Source organism: Nannospalax galili, unplaced genomic scaffold (genome assembly GCF_000622305.1).
Source record: "Nannospalax galili isolate Female #2095 unplaced genomic scaffold, S.galili_v1.0 scaffold589, whole genome shotgun sequence".
NCBI classification, from domain to species: Eukaryota; Metazoa; Chordata; class Mammalia; order Rodentia; family Spalacidae; genus Nannospalax; species Nannospalax galili.
This window is the reverse complement of record NW_008360324.1, coordinates 6,067,542-6,086,060: the sequence shown is the minus strand read 5'-3', so window position 1 is coordinate 6,086,060 and position 18,519 is coordinate 6,067,542. Positions and strand designations below refer to the sequence as shown.

Genomic DNA, 18,519 nt, shown 5'->3' with positions numbered 1-18,519 from the left:
CTCTGCAAGAACGAGCAACCAGTGAGTGCTCTTAACCACTGAGCAATCTTTCCAGCCCCCATAAAAGTAAAATTTTTAAAAAAGGATCAGTGTACTTAGGAGGCAAAGGCAGGTGGATCTCTGTGAGTTCAAGGCCTGCTTGGTCTACACAGTGAGTTCAGGCCAACTGGGGCTACAGGGAGATCTCCCCTGTCCCGAAAAGCCAAAGAGAGAGAGAGAGAGAGAGAGAGAGAGAGAGAGAGAGAGAAAACGATCACCATGAACTCTTCAGCATCCATAATTTCATGTTAATAAGAAATTATATATTGGACAGTTTTTAGTTTACTGAGTTACATGAGGCCATTTGTGTAGCAGGTTTTCTGTTTGTTTTATTTTATTTATTTATTTATTATTTATTTATTTATTTTGTCTTTTTGAGACAGGGTCTCCCTGTAGCCTCAGCTGTCCTGGAACTCACTATGTAGACCAGGCTGGCCTCGAACTCACAAAGATCCACCTGCCTCTGCCTTCCCAAGTGCTGAGATTAAAGGCATGCACTACCATGCCCGGCTATTTTATTTATTTTTAAATTTTGTGTGTATAAGTGTTTGGCCTGCATGTAAGTGCACCCATATCATTCAGTGCCTGTGGAGGTCAGAAGAGGGCCTCGGATCCCCTGGAACTGGCGTTATGGACAGTTGTTAGACACCATGTGTCCTCTGCAAGAGCAGCCAGTGCTCTCACCCACTGAACCTCTCTCCAGACCCTGTGCAGCTGTTTTCACAAAGTTGTTATTATCATTCTATCATTTCCTCAGAGGGGAAAAGGGAAAAAAAAGAAATCTGTGTGGTTAAATTCCCATCATTCATCAGATGTTAGGGAGGTGGGTGGCTTGGCAGTCACTGTTTGAAAGGGAAAGTGCCAGTTGACTGATAATGTCTGTTATGGCACAGCAGATGAAATCATGGCACACTGCTGATGATGTATTGGTTCTCTCTTCTCTTTAGGTGATAAGGAAGCACTGTGGGTTTGGTTGGCTATTTGGTTGGCTTTTGTTATGGGTCTCCCTGCCTAATGCAAGCTGGCATCTGGCTCCTACAGGCTGCTGAGATGGGAGGTGTGCACCCTGCTCCCAACTCACTTACTGAAAACCGCATGGCATGGCCAGAGATGTGCTTAGTTGGAGAAATGACACATTGTAGCCTGAATGTGAGGAGGAGCTTCTGCACTGTAGATAGAAGGGAGCCAGCAACCTCTTGCTCAACAGCTTAAACCACCTGACTTCTACTTTTTCTATGTGGACATAGGAACTGGAGTTGGGCGTATCAGTTAGCACCACCCCTGTAGAGCACAGATAGCTCCTAGTTTCTGGTGTGTGTAGGGAGACCCTGGGCTCCTCTGCAGAAGCTCCCCTCCACCTGGACAGGCCTGGCCTTCACTTGGATGGAGGGCCAGGGTGAGGTGACTTGTGGTTCTCCCAGCACTGGCCCAGCTACCCTAAGGAGGTGGTTGGTTTCAGAAGAGGCTGCCAATGGCCAGCGGGATTTTTCAGTACACTACCGTGAAGTAAAAGATGGCATCTTTGGGGCCCTTCTCGCTAGCTCTTGCCTTCTTTTAGTTGTTGGAAGTTACCGTTTTTTTTGTTTTGTTTTGTTTTGTTTTTTCTTCAGTTCTGGGACTGGGAAACCCAGGGCTCTGCACATGCTAGACAAGCCCTGTAGGGTTGGTGGCAGTATTTTGTATTTTACTAGCCACATTTCAGGAGAGTTTACCTTAGGGTCCTCATTTCATAAACTGAGGAAACTGAGGCATGGTGCAAACAGGGGTCTGGCTCTGAGGCATGCAGGCTGGGTGGGCCTCTAGCATTTTTGTGATCATTCTTGGTGTGTCCAGGGCAGACTGAGAGATCACAGAACACTCATGCCAGCAGGTCACATGGATTCTCATATGCAAGCTTGCCATGTCTCCAAAGGTGGACCCAGCTAATACTTCAGAGGGGAAACTGAGGCATGGACAGGGTAAGCATTCTTCCTAGATCCAGTTTATTGTAGTGCCAGAACCAAGATCTAGGCCAAATCAGTTTGACATCAGAGTGTGTGCTTGCAATGGTTTGGCAGGCTGGCCTCCTGAGCAGAGTAGCCAGTGCCCTTGGGCACAGCTTCGATGCTCGGCCTGGTCCTGGGAGAAGGCTCTGATAGTCTGAAAGATATGTGGGTCCTGAGGAACACCAGGTGGTGGCACAGGAGAGGACAGGCTTAGTGGAGCTTTGGGTTTCCTGATATCCTTGATCTTGACTTCTCTCCCAGGAAATGGCAACAGGGTCTTCTTTGTGCGTTGAGGTGGAACTACAATGTCCTTCTCTAATTGTTTGATCCATGTCCTCTCTTGCCTTCCCTTAGGGGAGGCTGGCAGGGAACTGATGGGAGAAGGTAGTGTGGGAACATCTGGGACACAAGAAGTTTGACAGCAGGTCTTTTTAGATGTGCTAGGTGGGACTGTGCATATGGGCCACATAGCCATTGCCTTTCAGCAGCACAGGCTCTGGGGGAGACTTCACAGTGGATCTTTATCTTACACATCCCAATCATAGTTCATCTTTGAGAGCAGCCAGGGCAGGAACCTCTCTAGGTAGAGGCTAAAGTGTAGACCATGGAGGAACACTGCTTACTGGCTTGCGCCTGTGGTTTGTGCTCAGTCTGCTTTGTTTATTTATTTTATTTTATTTTTTTTGTCTTTTTTTGGAGACAGGATCTCCCTGTAGTCACAGCTGGCCTTGAACTCACAGAGATCTACCTGCCTTTGCCTCCCAAATGCTGGGATTAAAGGTGTGTGCCACCACACCCAGCCTGCTTTCTTATATAACCTACCACCACCTGCCCAGGGGTGACATCACCCACGGTGAGCTGGGTCCTCCCACATTACTCAACAATCAAGAAAATGCCTCACAGACGTGCCCACAAGGCAACCCAATAGAGGAAATACCTCAGTTGAGGTTCCCTCTTCCCAGGTGTGTCAAGTTGACAACTGAAGCTGTTCAGCACAAGGAGCACAGTGGAGACAAGAGAGTTGTTCTTGTGTGACAAGGCAGCTGACTTTGGGCCCTAATGGGGCATAGATGTTCCCATCTGTCTTCTGCCACTTGAGAGCTGGGTCCTGAGTGAGTCTTGGCTTCTTCGTACCTCTATTCCCCCATCTGAAAGGTTTGTAGTTGCTCCTTTCAGCCTGTGGCTTCAAGCTAGAAGTTCATGTCCTACCTCTCTAGGCCTCACTTGAGTCCTTAGCCAGGCTTCTCTAAGTGCCAGCATCTTAGGAGGATGAGCAGAAATCAGAGAAGCAGGCATGTCAGAGGCCAGGGCACCTTGGCAGCCATCTGGCTAGCTGTCCTCACATGGGAGGGTTTTAGGTGAACAAAAGTGTGGTGAGGGACATTTGCTAATTGTGAGTCTGGTCAGTCATAGGCCCCACAGGCAGTCCTGTTCCCGACTTGGCTGCTCCCTCCTTCCTCTGCCACCTGCTGCTGTGAGCTGAGAGTCACTGCTTTTACTGATGAGGCTGTGGTGGTAGTCTGTGGACTTGCAGCCTGCCTGGGATCCTCCCCACTGCAAATGGTATGAAGGTTCAGCAGAGGAGGAGGTGGGGCCATTGAGGCCCAGCTCTGAGGAGTACTCCCCCCAGGAATGGGAAATGGAACCCCCTAGAACCCTGTGAGACCTTGGCAGGGGAGGGGATTAACACCCATCTGGACACTGTGTGTGTCAGGAGGCAGGTCAGTTCCCCAGACCTTCCTCCTGTCCAGCCTGCTGAGCTCTTCTGGGCCTGACATTTCTCCCAGGCACATACCAGCACGTGACGATCAGGCTGTCTTTGCTCATCTGTCAGTCACCAGATCTCTCACACCTGTTCCAGGCCCAGTCTGTGAGCTGCCCACCCTCACACAGCTATGAATAGGGTACATGGAGAGGGCTGGGGTGTTCAGAAGGTCAGTGAGGAGGGGGACAGCTGTCCTGGACTATAGCTCCAGAGTAAGGTGGGACTGGGACTAGATGGGCCCTGGAGCGCAAGGACTAACTGAGGTGTTGTGGGGTGACCTCTGGATCTATGCAGCACAACTTCAGGGCAGATTCTTGGGCAACTTTGGACCCTCACTTGTGGGAAACCCCTCCCCATATCCAGCTCACTAACTGTTCTTTGCCCTGAGTGACAAATTCCTTCATAGTAGAAAAAATGTCCTGGGATCTGTTTGCTCCAGGGCTCCAGCAGGGCTGACATAGATGAATGGGTGTCTTGAAGGGGTCATAGAGTGGGAGGTGATGACAGAAGAGCTGGAGTGTATTTGAGATGGGCACTCACTCGGCTGGGGTCCAGGACTCAGGAGTAAGCGAGTATGTAGTTTCCTTTCTACCCAGGGACCCTCCTCTTGCTCAGCACTGCCCAGAGGTGAGAGGTGGAATGACCGCATTCAACCTTTATTGAAAGGCCAGGAGTGCCAGGCTCTGAGTGAGGTTTGTGGAGAGCATGGTTCTTACCCCAAGGACCTTCCCCTGAGCAGATCATGAAAGCATGGGAGATGGAGGGGGTTATGCAAATAGCTCCTGGGGTACCGAGGCAAGAGCATGTGTGTGTGGGGAGCAGCCTTGGGGGCTCTTTGGTGCCAGGTCTCTTCAGCTGGGTGCACAGCCGCGTGCAGCATTTTACTTAGTAGTTAATTCTACTTATATCAGAAAAAAATAGAATCCTGTTTTCCTGTTAATATTGTTTAGAGTGAAATTGAGTAAAAGTGAATCAATTTAAAAGATATCACAGGGGTTGGCAAAACTGACTCAGTGAGTAAAGGTGCTTGCTACCAAGTGTGGCAACCTGAGTTTGATTCCTGGAAAGCATGTAGCATAGGAGGAAACTGACTCCTGCAAGTTGTCCTCTGACCTCCACACATGTACACACACGCATGCGCACACACACACACACACACACACACACACACACACATACATACCCATCTATACACACATAAAAAAAGATCATTAAAAGATGCCAAGAGCTGAGCATGGTGGAGCATGCCTTTAATTCCAGCACTTGGAAGGCAGAGGCAGGCAGATCTCTGTGAGATTGAAGCCAGCCTGATTTATATAGTGAGTTCCAGCTGGGGACTTGCTGTACTTCTAGAGGATCAGAGTTCAATTGCTAGCATGTACGTCAAATAGTTCACAACTGCCTCTAGCTCTAGCCTCAGGGGATCCGAGGCCTCTGGCCTCTGGCTTCCACAGGCACCTGCAGACACACACACACACACACACATGCACACACAATTAAAAATAAAACAAATCTTTAAAAAGATACAACAAGCCAGGTGGATACCTGTAATCCTAGTACTTGAGGCTGTGGCAAAAGGACTGAAGTTTTATGTCAGCCTGGACCACCAAGCAAGATCCTGGTTTAAACAAAGACACCATGAGGGTCTGGAAGAATCTCTGCAGATGATTCATGAATGGTGCATTGGTTAGAGTCCTGTGGCCACAGTGGCTAGCATCTGAATACTGTCACATATAATGCCCTGGGCTCATCCCTGAATACCTCCACCTTTGCAGGCATGGATCTCCTGCCCGCATGATTTTGCTGCTCTGCTCTAGTCACAGCACAATCTAAATGTCCTTCAACTCTTTTCAAACCAGTCTGACAACCTCCCCTCTTCAGATCGTCCTTTGACTTAGAGAAAGTGGGAGGAAGCTTGGATTCTAGTCCTTTTTCTCTTCGTTTGTCACAGGAAGACCTTGGGCCATGGTTGACCCACATCTGCCAGGACTGGAGGGTGCCCTGCCTGCAGTGTTCCACACCATCTAATTGCCCTCCCCCGTGTAATCATGATGGAGTCAGAGTGGGGAGACTGAAGCTACCTGGGGGGTTGGAGTGGAGGGTGTTTAGAAAGGAGACTGTTTCAGAGGCTGAACCTTGACTTGAATGCTTTGGTAATCATTTTTGTTTTTTCTTTTCCTCCTGACGTCCTCATTTAACCCATGCACAGCAACGTAAGCCATTTGTTGTTCTACTTTGTTATGGAGATGTCCTAAAAGAAATACTTAAACTGGGCATGGTGACTCACACCTTCAATCCCAGAGGCAGGCAGATCTGTGAGTTCAAGTCCAGCCGCTAATACATAGCGAGACCCCCATCTCAAAACAACACAATACAACACAAAACAAAAAAAACAAAAACGCTTCCTCTTCCTGTTCTATAACTGCTTTCCTCTCTCTCAGTGTTTGTGTTAGTCCACAACGATAAAAGTAAGTCCATGTCAGTGTGTGTGCATGCACACGTGCACTCATGCAGAGCTACATAAAATATCTATGGTGCCACAAGACCATGGACACCCCCTCTGTCAGTGCACAGAAAGATCTCACTTTTAAGGGACAGTAAACTAGTACTTGAGTGTCACCTAGTGGTCATGAATAAAACTGCCTGTCCCTTGTATGCAAATCCTAACCCAAACCTTCCAGGATTCTGCAGAGTTGTGGGTCTCACCAGGGTGATGGTTGGCCGGGTACAGTGCATTCATAGGCCTGCACAGTATTCCATGTGGCAACTGTCTCTGACCAGTTATGTGGATGAGTGGAGAAGCCTCACCCTGCGAATCAACATTCCGAGTGTCATTTGTAGGAAAGTAGATGGCATTAGCCATGATCATGCTGGGTAAATTCAGACAGACTCAGAAAGACAAATACCTTTCTTCTCATTATGGGATCTAGATTAACACACACACACACACAATCAATAAATGTTAAACTTTTTTTTAAAAAGAGTTCCTTTAAGGGCTGGAGAGATGGCTCTGGGGTCAAGAGTACTGGTTGTTCATGCAAAGGGCCTGGATTCAGTTCCCAGCACCCAAATAGCAGCTGATAACCACCTGTAACTCCAATTCTAGGGGATCTAACACCCTCTTTTGGTCTCGGCAGTAACCAGGTCAGTACTGTGGTACACATTCATATGTGCAGGCAATATACTTACACACATAAAAATAATTAAATCTTTTTTAGAAGACTATGTCTGGGGCTGGGGAGATGGCTCAGCAATTACAAGCACTTACTGCTGTTGCAGAGTACCTGGGTTCAATTCCCAGCACCCACATGGCAGCAAACAACCGTCTGTAACTCCAGTTCCAGGAGAACCGACATCCTCTTCTGACCTCCTTGGGCACTGCATGACACAAACATGCAGGCAATATACTCATACATGTAAAATAAATTTTTTTTTTAAAAAAAAAGAATATGTTTGGACTGGAGAGATGAGCAGGGAATATATGTTACTGCCCCCGAGCCTGATGACCTGAGTCCAACACCCAGGACCCTCTTGGTGGAAGGAAAGAACAACTCCTGTAAATTGCCTTCTGGCCTCCACATACTTTCCATGGCATGCATGTACCTCCCCACCTCCCCCACCAAATAAATCAGTAAAACGTTTAGAAAACAACAACAAAAAAGAGCTGAAGGGGTGTCTTGCTGGAAATGTTTATGAAGTTCAGCCATATAGGCCCTCAGGACATTGTCACTGTGGTCCACAAAGTCCTGGCTACCTCTCAAGTCAGCAGCAGAATTTGGTGTCATCTGTGTATTTATTGGCTGTTCGGACATACAGAATGCAAGAGTTACAGGGTTGTAGGGATTGCTGGAGAATGATCTGTGAGACCACACAGTGTATAGGAAGCTCGGATTCTCTGAAGGAAGTCGCTATGCAAGCTGCACATGAAGGTGTGATAGTGCAACCTACATTGCAGTAGATACCCTAGGACATTGAAGATGCCAGGAACGTGGGATGTCTGCTGGAGAAAGATGCCCCTAAATGGGGCCAGCCCACAAGAGAGGCCACATAAGCTTCAGATGGGGACTGGAGAGATGACTTGGGTTAAGAGCACTTGCTGTTCTTCCAGAGGACTCGAGTTTGACTCCCAGTACCCTCATGGTAGCTCTGTCATCCTCTTCCGGCCTTCTTGGACACTATATACTATACATATACTGCATACTGTACACATACCAGTAAACATACTGGCCATTGAAACACTTGTACAAATAAAAACCAATCATTAAAAAATTATACATCTGGTGTGTAGTTCTGTCACTTCAAGGTTAGACTAGGCTATGTAATGAATTTCAGGCGAACTAGGGCTTTAGAACAAGATGCTAATTCAAAAGTCTGAAAGAGAAAACAACTCAGCATTTTGAGGTACACACCCTCCTGTACGATTGGCCACAAAAATCTCCTTTCTACCTGGCTGGAACTCCGTACCTTTGACCATTTCCCCATTGCCTGGCCTCCAGCAGCACAATCCTCCCTCCTCCCGTCCACCACGATGCCGATTTCTTTTCTATTTGTGGTGCTGGAGATAAGGCACAGAATCTGCCAGGCAAGGACTCCACCACCAAGTTATAGTCTTATGGTCTCTGTGCTCTTTTCCTTCCTTCCTTCCTTCCTTCCTTCCTTCCTTCCTTCCTTCCTTCCTTCCTTCAATACTTTATTATTTTATTTTATGTGTATGCGTGTATTGCCTGCATGTATATAAATGCACCTGTGTCATGCAATGCCTGTGGAGGTCAGAAGAAGGCGTTGGTCCCCTGGAACTGGAGTTATATGGACAGCTATTAGCTGCCATGTGGGTGCTGGGATTTGAACCCAAGTCTTCTGTAAGAACAGCCAGTGTTCTTAACTGCTGAGCCATCTCTCCAGCCCTTTCTTTTTAAAAATTTTATGTGTATGAATGTATTGCCTGCATGTATGTAAGTGCACCCATGTCTTGCAATGCCCATGGAGGTTAGAAGGCATCAGATCCCCTGGAACTGGAGTTAGAAATGGTTGTAGCCGAAATGTGGGTACTGGGACTCACACCCAGGTCCTCTGTAAGAGCAGTCAGTGCTGTTAACTGCTGAGCCATCTCTCTAGCCCCTCTTTTTTGTTTTTTTGAGACAGGGTCTCACTATGGTTGTCCTAGCTAGCCTGGAACTCACTAATGTAGAGCAGTTTGGCCTTGATTTTACAGAGATTCACCTGTGTCTGCCTCGTGAGCACTGGGATTAAATGTGTACTCCCACCTGGCCTGCTATCCCCATTCCTTATAAGTCCTGGTCTCTCATCTAAGAGTCTGAACTGTGACTCTGAAGTTCTTGACTCAGAGCCCATCCTTCTGACAGGGCCTGATCGTGACCTTATCCTCCCATATTTCCTGTAGGCAGACCTCAACACCAACATCGAGGATGAGGGCAGCTCCTTCTATGGAGTCTCCAGCCAGTATGAGAGCCCAGAGAACATGATCATCACCTGCTCCACCAAGGTCTGCTCCTTCGGCAAGCAAGTGGTGGAGAAAGTTGAGGTAGGAGGCCATCCCGTGGGTGTGGGGCAAAGGCAGCCTGTGGACTCTCCTTCCCTAGAGCTCACCTGAGGACACCTGGGCAGAGGTGGGCCCCATGTGACTGCCATGTGCCTTCAGGAAGAGAATGCCTTGCGTGTGAAGCATCTGCTAAATTCCTAATCTTACTACCTGTCCCCTGCCCAAGATCCCCGGCTAAATTTTCTGGCTGGGGCTCCTTCCAAGCCTTTCTTGCAGGCATCCCACGCTTTCTAGAGCAGGGCCAAAGCACAGGCCAGCCTAGGGATTCTCCCTAATCCAGATGTCTTTTACAGGGAGAGGAGAGGCCTGTCCCTAGTCACACAGCAAACTAAAGGCAGAGGCAGGTGAGAAGCAGTGTTCAGGGCCTGTTCCCTGCTCCCTTTTTACTTCATGAAGACTGAAAACTCTCTGTATTACCTGTTTTTCCAGGTGTTTGTTTTGTTTTGTTTTTCTCTGAGACAAGGTCTCACTATGTAGCCCTAGCTGTCCTGGAACTCACTATGTACACCAGACTGACCTTGAATTCACAGGGATCTGCCTGCCTCTGCCTCCCAAGTGCTGGAATGAAAAGTGTGTGCCGATGTCACCAGGCCATGACATTGGCCTTGGGTTTTGTTTTGTTTTGTTTGGTCTTTTTGAAACAGGGTCTCCCTGTGGCCCCAGCTGGTCTGGAACTCGCTATGTAGACCAGGCTGGCCTTGAACTCACAGAAATTCACCTGCTTCTGCCTCCCAAGTGCTGGGACTACCAGTGTGCGCCACCCACACCTGGCATGCTTTTATATATATGGATATAGAGATATAGATATATGTTTGATTTATTACTTTTTATGTATGAGTTTATTGGCCTGCATGTATTTTAAGTACACCTATGTCACACAATGCCTAAGGAGGTCAGAAAGGGGTATCCCATCCCCTGGAACTGGAGTTAGGATGGTTGTTAGCCACCATGTGGGTACTGGGAACTGAACCTGGGACCTCTCGAAGATCAGCCAGTGCTCTTAACCACTGTGCTGTCTGTCCAGCCCCTGGGTGTTTGCTTTTTGTAAGGGCTATAAGGGCCTGGTATGTGCTAAGTAAGTACTCTGCCTCTGAGCTAACTATACCTTCATCCCTTGATTCCTTGTTTTTGTTTTTTAACAGCCTTGCATAGAACTCTAGATCCTTCAGCCCCAATCTCCCACCAACACACACAGCTTGCTTTTGAGATTTTTAGTGCTCTGGACACCTCATGCTTGGGCAGCATTTTCTGCCTCGCCTCTGCTCTCAAGAGTAGGCAGCCTAGGGGTAAGCACAAGTTTGGAGGACCTGGGTTTGATCCTTGTACTCCTCAACCCTCTGCTTCCTGTTGGATGTCTAAGCTTGTGGTATCACCCTATATTTATGTCTAAGCAAGTGCCAGGTTGTCCTTACCACCCATTGGTTCTAATAGCCCTGTGATATTCATTTCCCATTGTGTAATGAAAGTGACAAAATGCAACTAAGGCCTCCACCCTACCACATCTGTGGCCCTAAAGTCTGTGACCCTGTGTCGTGTCCAACAGTATGCATGATGTCAGACCTCTTGGCCCACATGGGTCTGAATTGACGGCTTGCTCCTCCTGAGGTCCACCTGGGATTGATAGCCACTTCATGTCAAACAGCCAGATGCCAGGCTGGTACCCAGGAAGGAATTCTTGCTTGGGGTTCCCAACCTTGGCTGTACCTTAGTCCAGGAAGCTTTGGACACGAGTTAGCATCACTAAACCCAACTCATGTAACTTCTCAATCTTGGGAGTGTAATCTGATGAGAGCAATATGTGTGTGTGTGTGTGTGTGTGTGTGTGTGCGCGCACTAGAGGTGGGCCCAGGCCTCATGATTGCTGAGCATCTGTTCTATCCCAGAAGTAGCAATTTTTAATAAGTTCCTCCAGTTATTTACATTTCACTAATCTTATTAAAGTTTTGAGATGCCTATGGCTCCATATGTGCTGATAACCCCACGTACTGTCTACCTGACTCCTATCTCCCTAAACACCCAGAAATGGAGGGTGACCTTAGCAACTGGGAACCGCCGTTGACAGAGTTCATCAGTCTGTTTCAAATCCCACCAGCCAGTTGGATTTGTTCTCTCTCTCTCTCTCTCTCTCTCTCTCTCTCTCTCTCTCTCGTGTGTGTGTGTGTGTGTGTGTGTGTGTGTGATTAACACCAAGGTTCAAACACATGGCAGCTCCATTGCATAGCCTTCATGCTCAGCACTTACCCCATCTCATCTATTGCTGTTCCTCCGTCTTCTGGAACAGAGTCTGCCTGTCCTGTCACCAAGAAAGAGGAGAGGCCTGGCTTTATATCCACCAACCTCAGGTGGCTTTGCTCCTAGGCCACCTTCTGCCTTTTCTGCCCATTGTTAATGATTGGGCTTGGGCTGGAGATGAAGGGATTCTAAGCCTCTGTTGTCCCTGGGGGTCTGCAGACAGAATATGCCCATTATGAGAATGGCCACTATTCGTACCGCATCCACCGGTCCCCACTCTGCGAGTACATGATCAACTTCATCCACAAACTAAAGCATCTGCCCGAGAGGTACATGATGAACAGCGTGCTGGAGAACTTCACCATCCTGCAGGTATGTGGGGCCGATGCCCAGGGATGCAGTACATAGGTGGGCGGCAGTGATGGCATCCCTAACCAGGGCTTTGACCCTCATCTGTGTTTCATGTGCAGGTGGTCACCAACCGAGACACGCAGGAGACCTTGCTGTGCATCGCATATGTCTTTGAAGTATCAGCCAGTGAACACGGGGCTCAGCACCACATCTACCGGCTCGTGAAAGAATGAGAGACCTGGGGAGCAAAGGGGGGAGACAAGTCCAGGAAATGGGGACCTGGGAGGGAACCTTCAGGGACAGCCCCCAGAAGTGCCAAGAGAGCTGAGCCAAGTTTTTGCATTCTTCTTACCAGGAGCAAACTGCCTGATCTTGCAATGCCCGACCCCTAATAAACCCAAGGTGTCATGTATTTTCAGAGGAGCTGGTCTGGCTGTATGAGCAGGGAAGGGCTGGGGAGAAAGGGACACCTGGGAGGCAGGCTAGAAGCAATGCCTTGAGGTGCCCCAGGCAGTCTAGAAGCCAGAGCCCCAGTGGACTCAGCCAGGAGCATCACTGGACACTGAAGTTCAAGACCTGATGGTCCCCTCTCTCAGCTGCTGGAACCCTGTACCCTGCTGCTGGTCACACTGGTGGCCTGAGGACAGATGACATATGGGCCATATACCTAGGGCTGCTGTGCACAAGTTGTGCACTGTCCTGTCAGCTCTGCCACCACTGCCCCAGGACAACTACATTAGAAAGCTCTACCCACCAGGGCTGGTCTTAGGTGTGGACACAACTGGTTGGTTGGACAGAGACAGGGTAAGAACTATTCGGGTACCATTGCTTCATCTGTAGTAGTTTCTCTGTGACACTAAAGGGGGCAGGGGCTCTGCATTGAGGCAGTGCAGGCAGGCCATCAATGGATGGGAATCCTGCCATCAGTTCCAGCATTTCCCACTGCCTGACCTTGGCAGGCTCCTCCACCCCTCTGAGCATTAGTCCCCTTTCCTGTCTGCACAGGACCTGCCTTCTAAGACCTCTTGGAAGAGCATGTCTGTAAAGTACTTGGTGCATGCTACAGCTGTTAAGTGGTGTGATCCTTGGGCCCCATGCTCCCCTCCCTTTGGAGTGCCTGAGTCTGGCTCTCTGCTGTCCCTGGCAGAAGCCAGTTCCAGTAGCCTGGAGCGGCAGAGGAAGAAAGAGCCAAGCTAGGCATGTTTGTGTGAGCCCAGCACTCAGGGACGTATTCTGTGGGAATACAGAAATGGGCAGGACAGCATGGAGGGGATGATGCGGGGTGGAGGTGAGAAACAAGGGTTCTAGAGTCAGACCAGCTTGGCTTAATATGCTACCTTGGGCGAGTTAATGTCACTGTGCCTCAGTTTCCCCATCTGTAAAATGGGTATAACATTCACCTACCTCGTGTATGGACTGCACTTCACATAGTGCTACTAAGCACATCCATGCGTTCAATAAATATGCATCGGTACTAACCGTGGCAACTTCCACTTCAACTGAGGAAGGCACTAGACTTGGAAACTGTGTGGTGGGGCAGGCTGGTCCCCAGAGCTACTGGCCATCACAGATGGGAGGGATCGGGGTGGAGGACTCAGGGAACAGGTAGCTTTGGGGGAGCTGGCCCTGAGTAGATGGGCAATATTTATTGATATTATTTCTGTATTTATTTCCTGGTGCTGGGGGTGGATCCCAGGGGTTGGCCCAGTCAGGGTGAGTGCCCTGCCATTGAGCGACAGCCCCAGAAGAACTCAGATAAGCAGATGGGAGGAATCTGGCTGTGTCCCAGCTGTGGAAGACAAGCCACCAGTCCCTATCTGTATGTTGTTCAGTATCTTCTCTCCTTATCCAAAAGTAATTTAACTAGTCCCCCCACCCCAATGTCAAGATGAAGGCTGAACCTCAGGCCTGCTGCGACACTGCGCTGTGTGCTCGCCTGTCCACATGGAGATCTGTGTTTGCAGCCCCTCTCCCCCAACCCCAGCCCTGACCTTCTCTTCCTCTGCTTCTTGTACTTCCTGGGGGCAGGACCCAGGATGTTTTGCCCCCTTCCCAGGAAGCCACAGCTTTAGACACATCAGACAGGCTCCCGGAGGATGATATGTGGGTGACCTCTTGGTCATGGGGACGTGAGGGACAGAACCTTTTCCTGTTAGTGCAGGAAGCAGGTCGATCTAGATGTTGGGTACCCGAGTTGGGCATAAGTGTCTCCTATGTGAGCTGACCTCAGTGGCCTGATGGAGAGTCACCATAGACGGTGGTGGCCTTAGCTGCCTCCCGCTGTGTAAACATGGCACCTGGCTATCTCATCAGTCTTGTGGATGGGTACTGTGCCGGCTCCATTTTTTTTTTTAAGATGGGGTCCCCCTCTCTTGCCTAGGCTGATCTCACTGGCAATCCTATAGATGCCCACCACTGTGCCCTGCAGCCCTATTCTAAGGATGAAGAAAGTAATACCTAGAGAGCTTAGCAAAGTTGTTTGGATTGTTGATGCTTTTTTTCATTTGCTTTGTGAGTAGTTGTTTAACTTCTGAGGTATGGCAGGTTCTGGGAATGTGCCTGTGAGCAAGACAGCCTGGGTCCCTGAGGAGGGAAATGGACAGGTGAAGAGATGTGCGGGCTGTGGGGAGTGCTGTGGGGGAGGAACCCAGCAAGATTTTCATGGCTCTTGGGGAGGTTGAGGCCCAGCATTGGTACTGAGTCCTGGAAGACAAGGGAAGGCAGTCAAGAGGATCAAAGGAACAGCATTGCAAGGGAGGATGGAGGGCCTGGGGACAGGAAGGGGCTGGTGGTATCTCTTCAGGGTTGAAGAGGAGATCCCCAATGAGCCTGTGATGCCTGGCCGAGGGGTGAGTGGCAGGAGCTGGACGTGTGTCCAGCCAGCATGCCAGGTTGAAAACAGCAGGCTACTCAGTCCTGTGTCCCTTGCCCTCCCTGTCTAGATGAGGGTTTTGGAATTCTCAGGGTGGTAGTGAGAGGTGTTAAGCAATTGCTTTAATGCAATTTTCAAAAAACAGCCCTGGGGCCACTGGTTTCCACAGAGAGGCAGGTGTAATTGTGTGCTCCTGTGTGAGGCCAGCCTGCTCCCCAGGGAGGCTGTGGGTGGAAACTGTTGCTTTCCTCCACCTGGTCTTGGCAGCCATTTGAGAGAGAGAAAGTGAATCAGGCAGGGCCACCCATGGCCCTGGGCCTGGAGGGTGAGAAAGGGTCCCTAAGCTTTGTGAGAGAGAGCCTTTGGGGTATGATCTAGTTAACATAGAAACATCAGAAGTGGAGATAGGGGCCACAAGGGTGAAAGGTCATCTGCCTCAAAGGCCTGACAGTGACAGAGCAGATTGTACCTACAGAATGTCATAGGAATGGAAAGAATGCGTCCTAACAAGAAAAACCCCACACAGAAGGGGTGTGGTATGTAGTGGGTGTGTGTAGGGTGTGTGTGTGTGTGTGTAGTGTGTAAATGTGGAGGGTGGTGGCATGGGAGGGTGTGGGTATATGTGTCGTTTTTTTTTGCGGGGGGCGGTCAGTGTGTACGTTTCTGCGTGTGTCTGTGCTGTGTTTGTGTACAAGTGGTTCTGTCCTAGGTTTGTATAACAGGTAAAGGGGTGCGTGGTGTGACCTATGACTATCCCGTGTTCCTGGTGCACACACCCTCCCAGGCTGTGGGTTGGGTGCAGTAGGGCAGAGGTGGAAACTAGAGGCAAGCAGTGGCAGGAGGGAGCTCCTGAGACCTGGGGTGAGGGACTGGGTTGGGGGTTGACACCTTCTGTTATTTGCTACATTAGCTCTAAGAAAGAAAATGTTTTCAGTAGGAGGCCAGTGGCTCAGTTAAAACCCTCCTTACAGATCAGAATGAAATGAGCTTTTCCTCCAAAGACTTGACTCTATGTAGATGTTTCTGATATCCCCAGCCAGGAGCTGGGTCGCACACCTGTAATCCTAGCACTCGGGAGACTGGGGCGGAGGACCCAGGCCAGTGTGAGATTCTGTCTCTAAAAGAATGTTTTAAAGTGTCTGGAATTTGGCCTTTGTATATATAGTTCCTGAGTAAGAAGGGGCCCAGGTAGGCAAGTGCCTTGGTAGCGAACTGGAGCCCAGGTGGTGGAAATGACTATGTTTTGTTTTTGTTTTTTTTAAACATTCACATATGTCTGATATTCAACTTTAAGGTTTTTGTAATTTTTCTATGTAAATCCCCTTCATCTCTCCAAATTTTCAGTAAAGTCTGCTACAAACACAGAGGCCTGTGTGCATGTGATTTCTTTGTGCAGGGATGGAGTTCGGTGCCTGTTGAAAGCAGCAGTGGGCAAACACTCAGGCAGGTGCACTCCGGGTCTGGCCCACGCTGTGCCAAGTCAGCAGGAACTGGAACTCGGCGCCAAAGAGTTAGATTGTTTCTGAGTAGAAAGAGGCTTGCCTTGTTTCCCAGTGTTCTCCCAAGCAACCAATATGGACCTGCTGCTGTACTGCACTAAACTGAACTAGTTTGGAGTTCAGAGGAGGAGATTCAGAAGCCCCACTCACACCTACAGGACCCTCCATCCCTTCCTTGCTTCCTGAGCAGGAGGCAGAAGTCTTGCCTGGATGACAGGGCCTGCCTTTCAGTGGGCATCTTCCTCCCTGGCCTGGACTGAGGACTCACTGGCATCCAGGTTCCTATTTGAGTTCTTGGGGGTTGAGGACATTACAGAGAGGAGAGAAGGGACGAAGAAGACATGCTGTGGCCAGCCCTGTGCTGAGACCTGGTGCATTGAGGCAGAAGAGCAGGGAAAGCAGGAGTGTGCTTTTGCTTCCGTAGTAAGAAGATTTCTAGGGGGAGTGAGTTCAGGTGACTCACAGGGAGATGGAGAGGGGATGGGGAAATGACCACTTGGGACAGAGACCCTTGGTCTCTTTTTTTTTTTTTGAGAAAGGGTCTCCCTGTAGCCCCAGCTGACTCTCTATATAGACCAGACTGACCTCGATCTCACAGAGATCCATCTGCCTGTGTCCTGCATGCTGGGATTAAAGGTGTGCATCACCATCCTGGCTTCCTCTTATTTTTGAGTGACAAGACCCTTACATTTTTAAATCAGGGCACAGAATAAAACCCACATTTTCTAGTCTCCCCTCCAGTTCAATGTGTTCATGCGACCAAGTTTGGTCGGTGGAAGTTAGCAGAAGTGGAATTTCCAGGTTTGACCTGAAAGGGAGAGGCTGTGGAATTCTTCCTTCAAAGGCCTTGACTGGAATGTGATGTAATAGGTGGATTTGGGATAGCTAGTTTGGTCTATAATATGATCCTAGAAATGACTGCTACTTAGGGTGAGCAGAAAGATAAAAGATCATGGAGGGGCTGGAGAGATTGCTCAGTGGTTAAGAACACTGTTCTTTCAGAAGACCTGGGTTCGAATCCCAGCACCCACATGGCAGCTAACAGCTGTCCTTAACTCTAGTTCCAGGGGATCCGACAGTCTCTTCTGTTCTCCATGGGCATTGCACGACACGGGTGCACTTACCTACATGCAGGCAATACACGCATACACATAAAATAATAATAATAAATAAGATTTGTTTTAGAAAGCTAATGGAGTGTTATGCGGCTCTGAATAGATTTCATATGAAAGAAACTTATATGTTGAAGTCACTTTTACTTTGTTTTGTTTTTTTTTTTAAAGTTAGCAATCAGGTCTTTTTGAGACAGGGTCTCCCTTTTAAATTAGCAGTCAGACTTCATTTATTTATTCTTATTTTATGTGCATGACTTTTACACCTGTACATATATAAATGCACCCATGTCATGCAGTGCCCAAGGAGGACAGACAAGAGCGTCTGATCTCCTGGAACTAGAGTTACAAACAGTTGTTAGCTGCCATGTGGGTGCTGGGATTCAAACCTGGGTCTTCTGCAAGAACAGCCAGTTCTCTTAACTGCTGAGTCATCTCTCCAGCCCCAGTCAAACTTAATTTAGCCCATACAGTTAAGGCATAATAATAAAGGTACCCGCCTATGCCTTTATTTTGAGACAAAACTTGGCATCCTCCTGCCTCAGCCTCCCAAATGCCACCATCACAGACATGAGCTACCATGCTCAGCTCTTCTTGACTCTTGATGGCACTTACCAGTTACAAAGCACTTCCAAAATATTTTCTTGCCTGGCATCCACAGCTGTGCTGTGATACTGCAGAGGTTCTTAAAAATCAGTAAATTAGCTGGACATGGTGGCACACGCCTTTAATCCCAGCACTTGGGAGGCAGAGGCAGGGAAATCTCTGTGAGTTCAAGGCCAGCCTGGTTTACATAGTGAGTTCTAGGCTAGCTGGGGCTACAGGGAGACCCTGTCTCAAAAAGAGCAAAACAGAAAGGAAGGAAGGAAGGGAGGGAGGGAAGGAGGGAGAGAGGAAGGAAGGAAGGAAGGAAAGAGAGAGAGAGAGAAAGAAAAGAAAGAATCAGTATTAGTAACTAGGCTCGCCTGGTATTATGGTTTCAGTGTGAAATTTCCCCTACAGGATCATATGTTTGAACACTTGGTCCCCAGCTGATGGCACTCTCCTGGAAGGTTACAGAACCTTTTGGACATTGTTTCTTGCTGGTAGGAGTAGTTAATATCC

The 18,519-nt window shown here is 48.8% G+C and overlaps 1 protein-coding gene across 3 annotated transcripts in view; it reads left to right on the top strand.

Moving 5' to 3' along the window:
• The window catches only part of LOC103727593 (transcriptional enhancer factor TEF-3), an 82,703-nt gene extending 66,535 nt beyond the window's left edge, over positions 1-16,168 (top strand). For all 3 annotated transcript variants that reach the window (XM_029559802.1, XM_008825518.3, XM_029559801.1), the window contains 3 exons: positions 9,191-9,331; positions 11,801-11,953; positions 12,052-16,168. In XM_029559802.1, coding sequence (XP_029415662.1) covers positions 9,191-9,331; positions 11,801-11,953; positions 12,052-12,165 — 408 coding nt within the window. In that variant the 3' untranslated portion in view covers positions 12,166-16,168. The remainder of the gene's footprint in view (positions 1-9,190; positions 9,332-11,800; positions 11,954-12,051) is intronic.
• Positions 16,169-18,519: the final 2,351 nt, after the last annotated feature.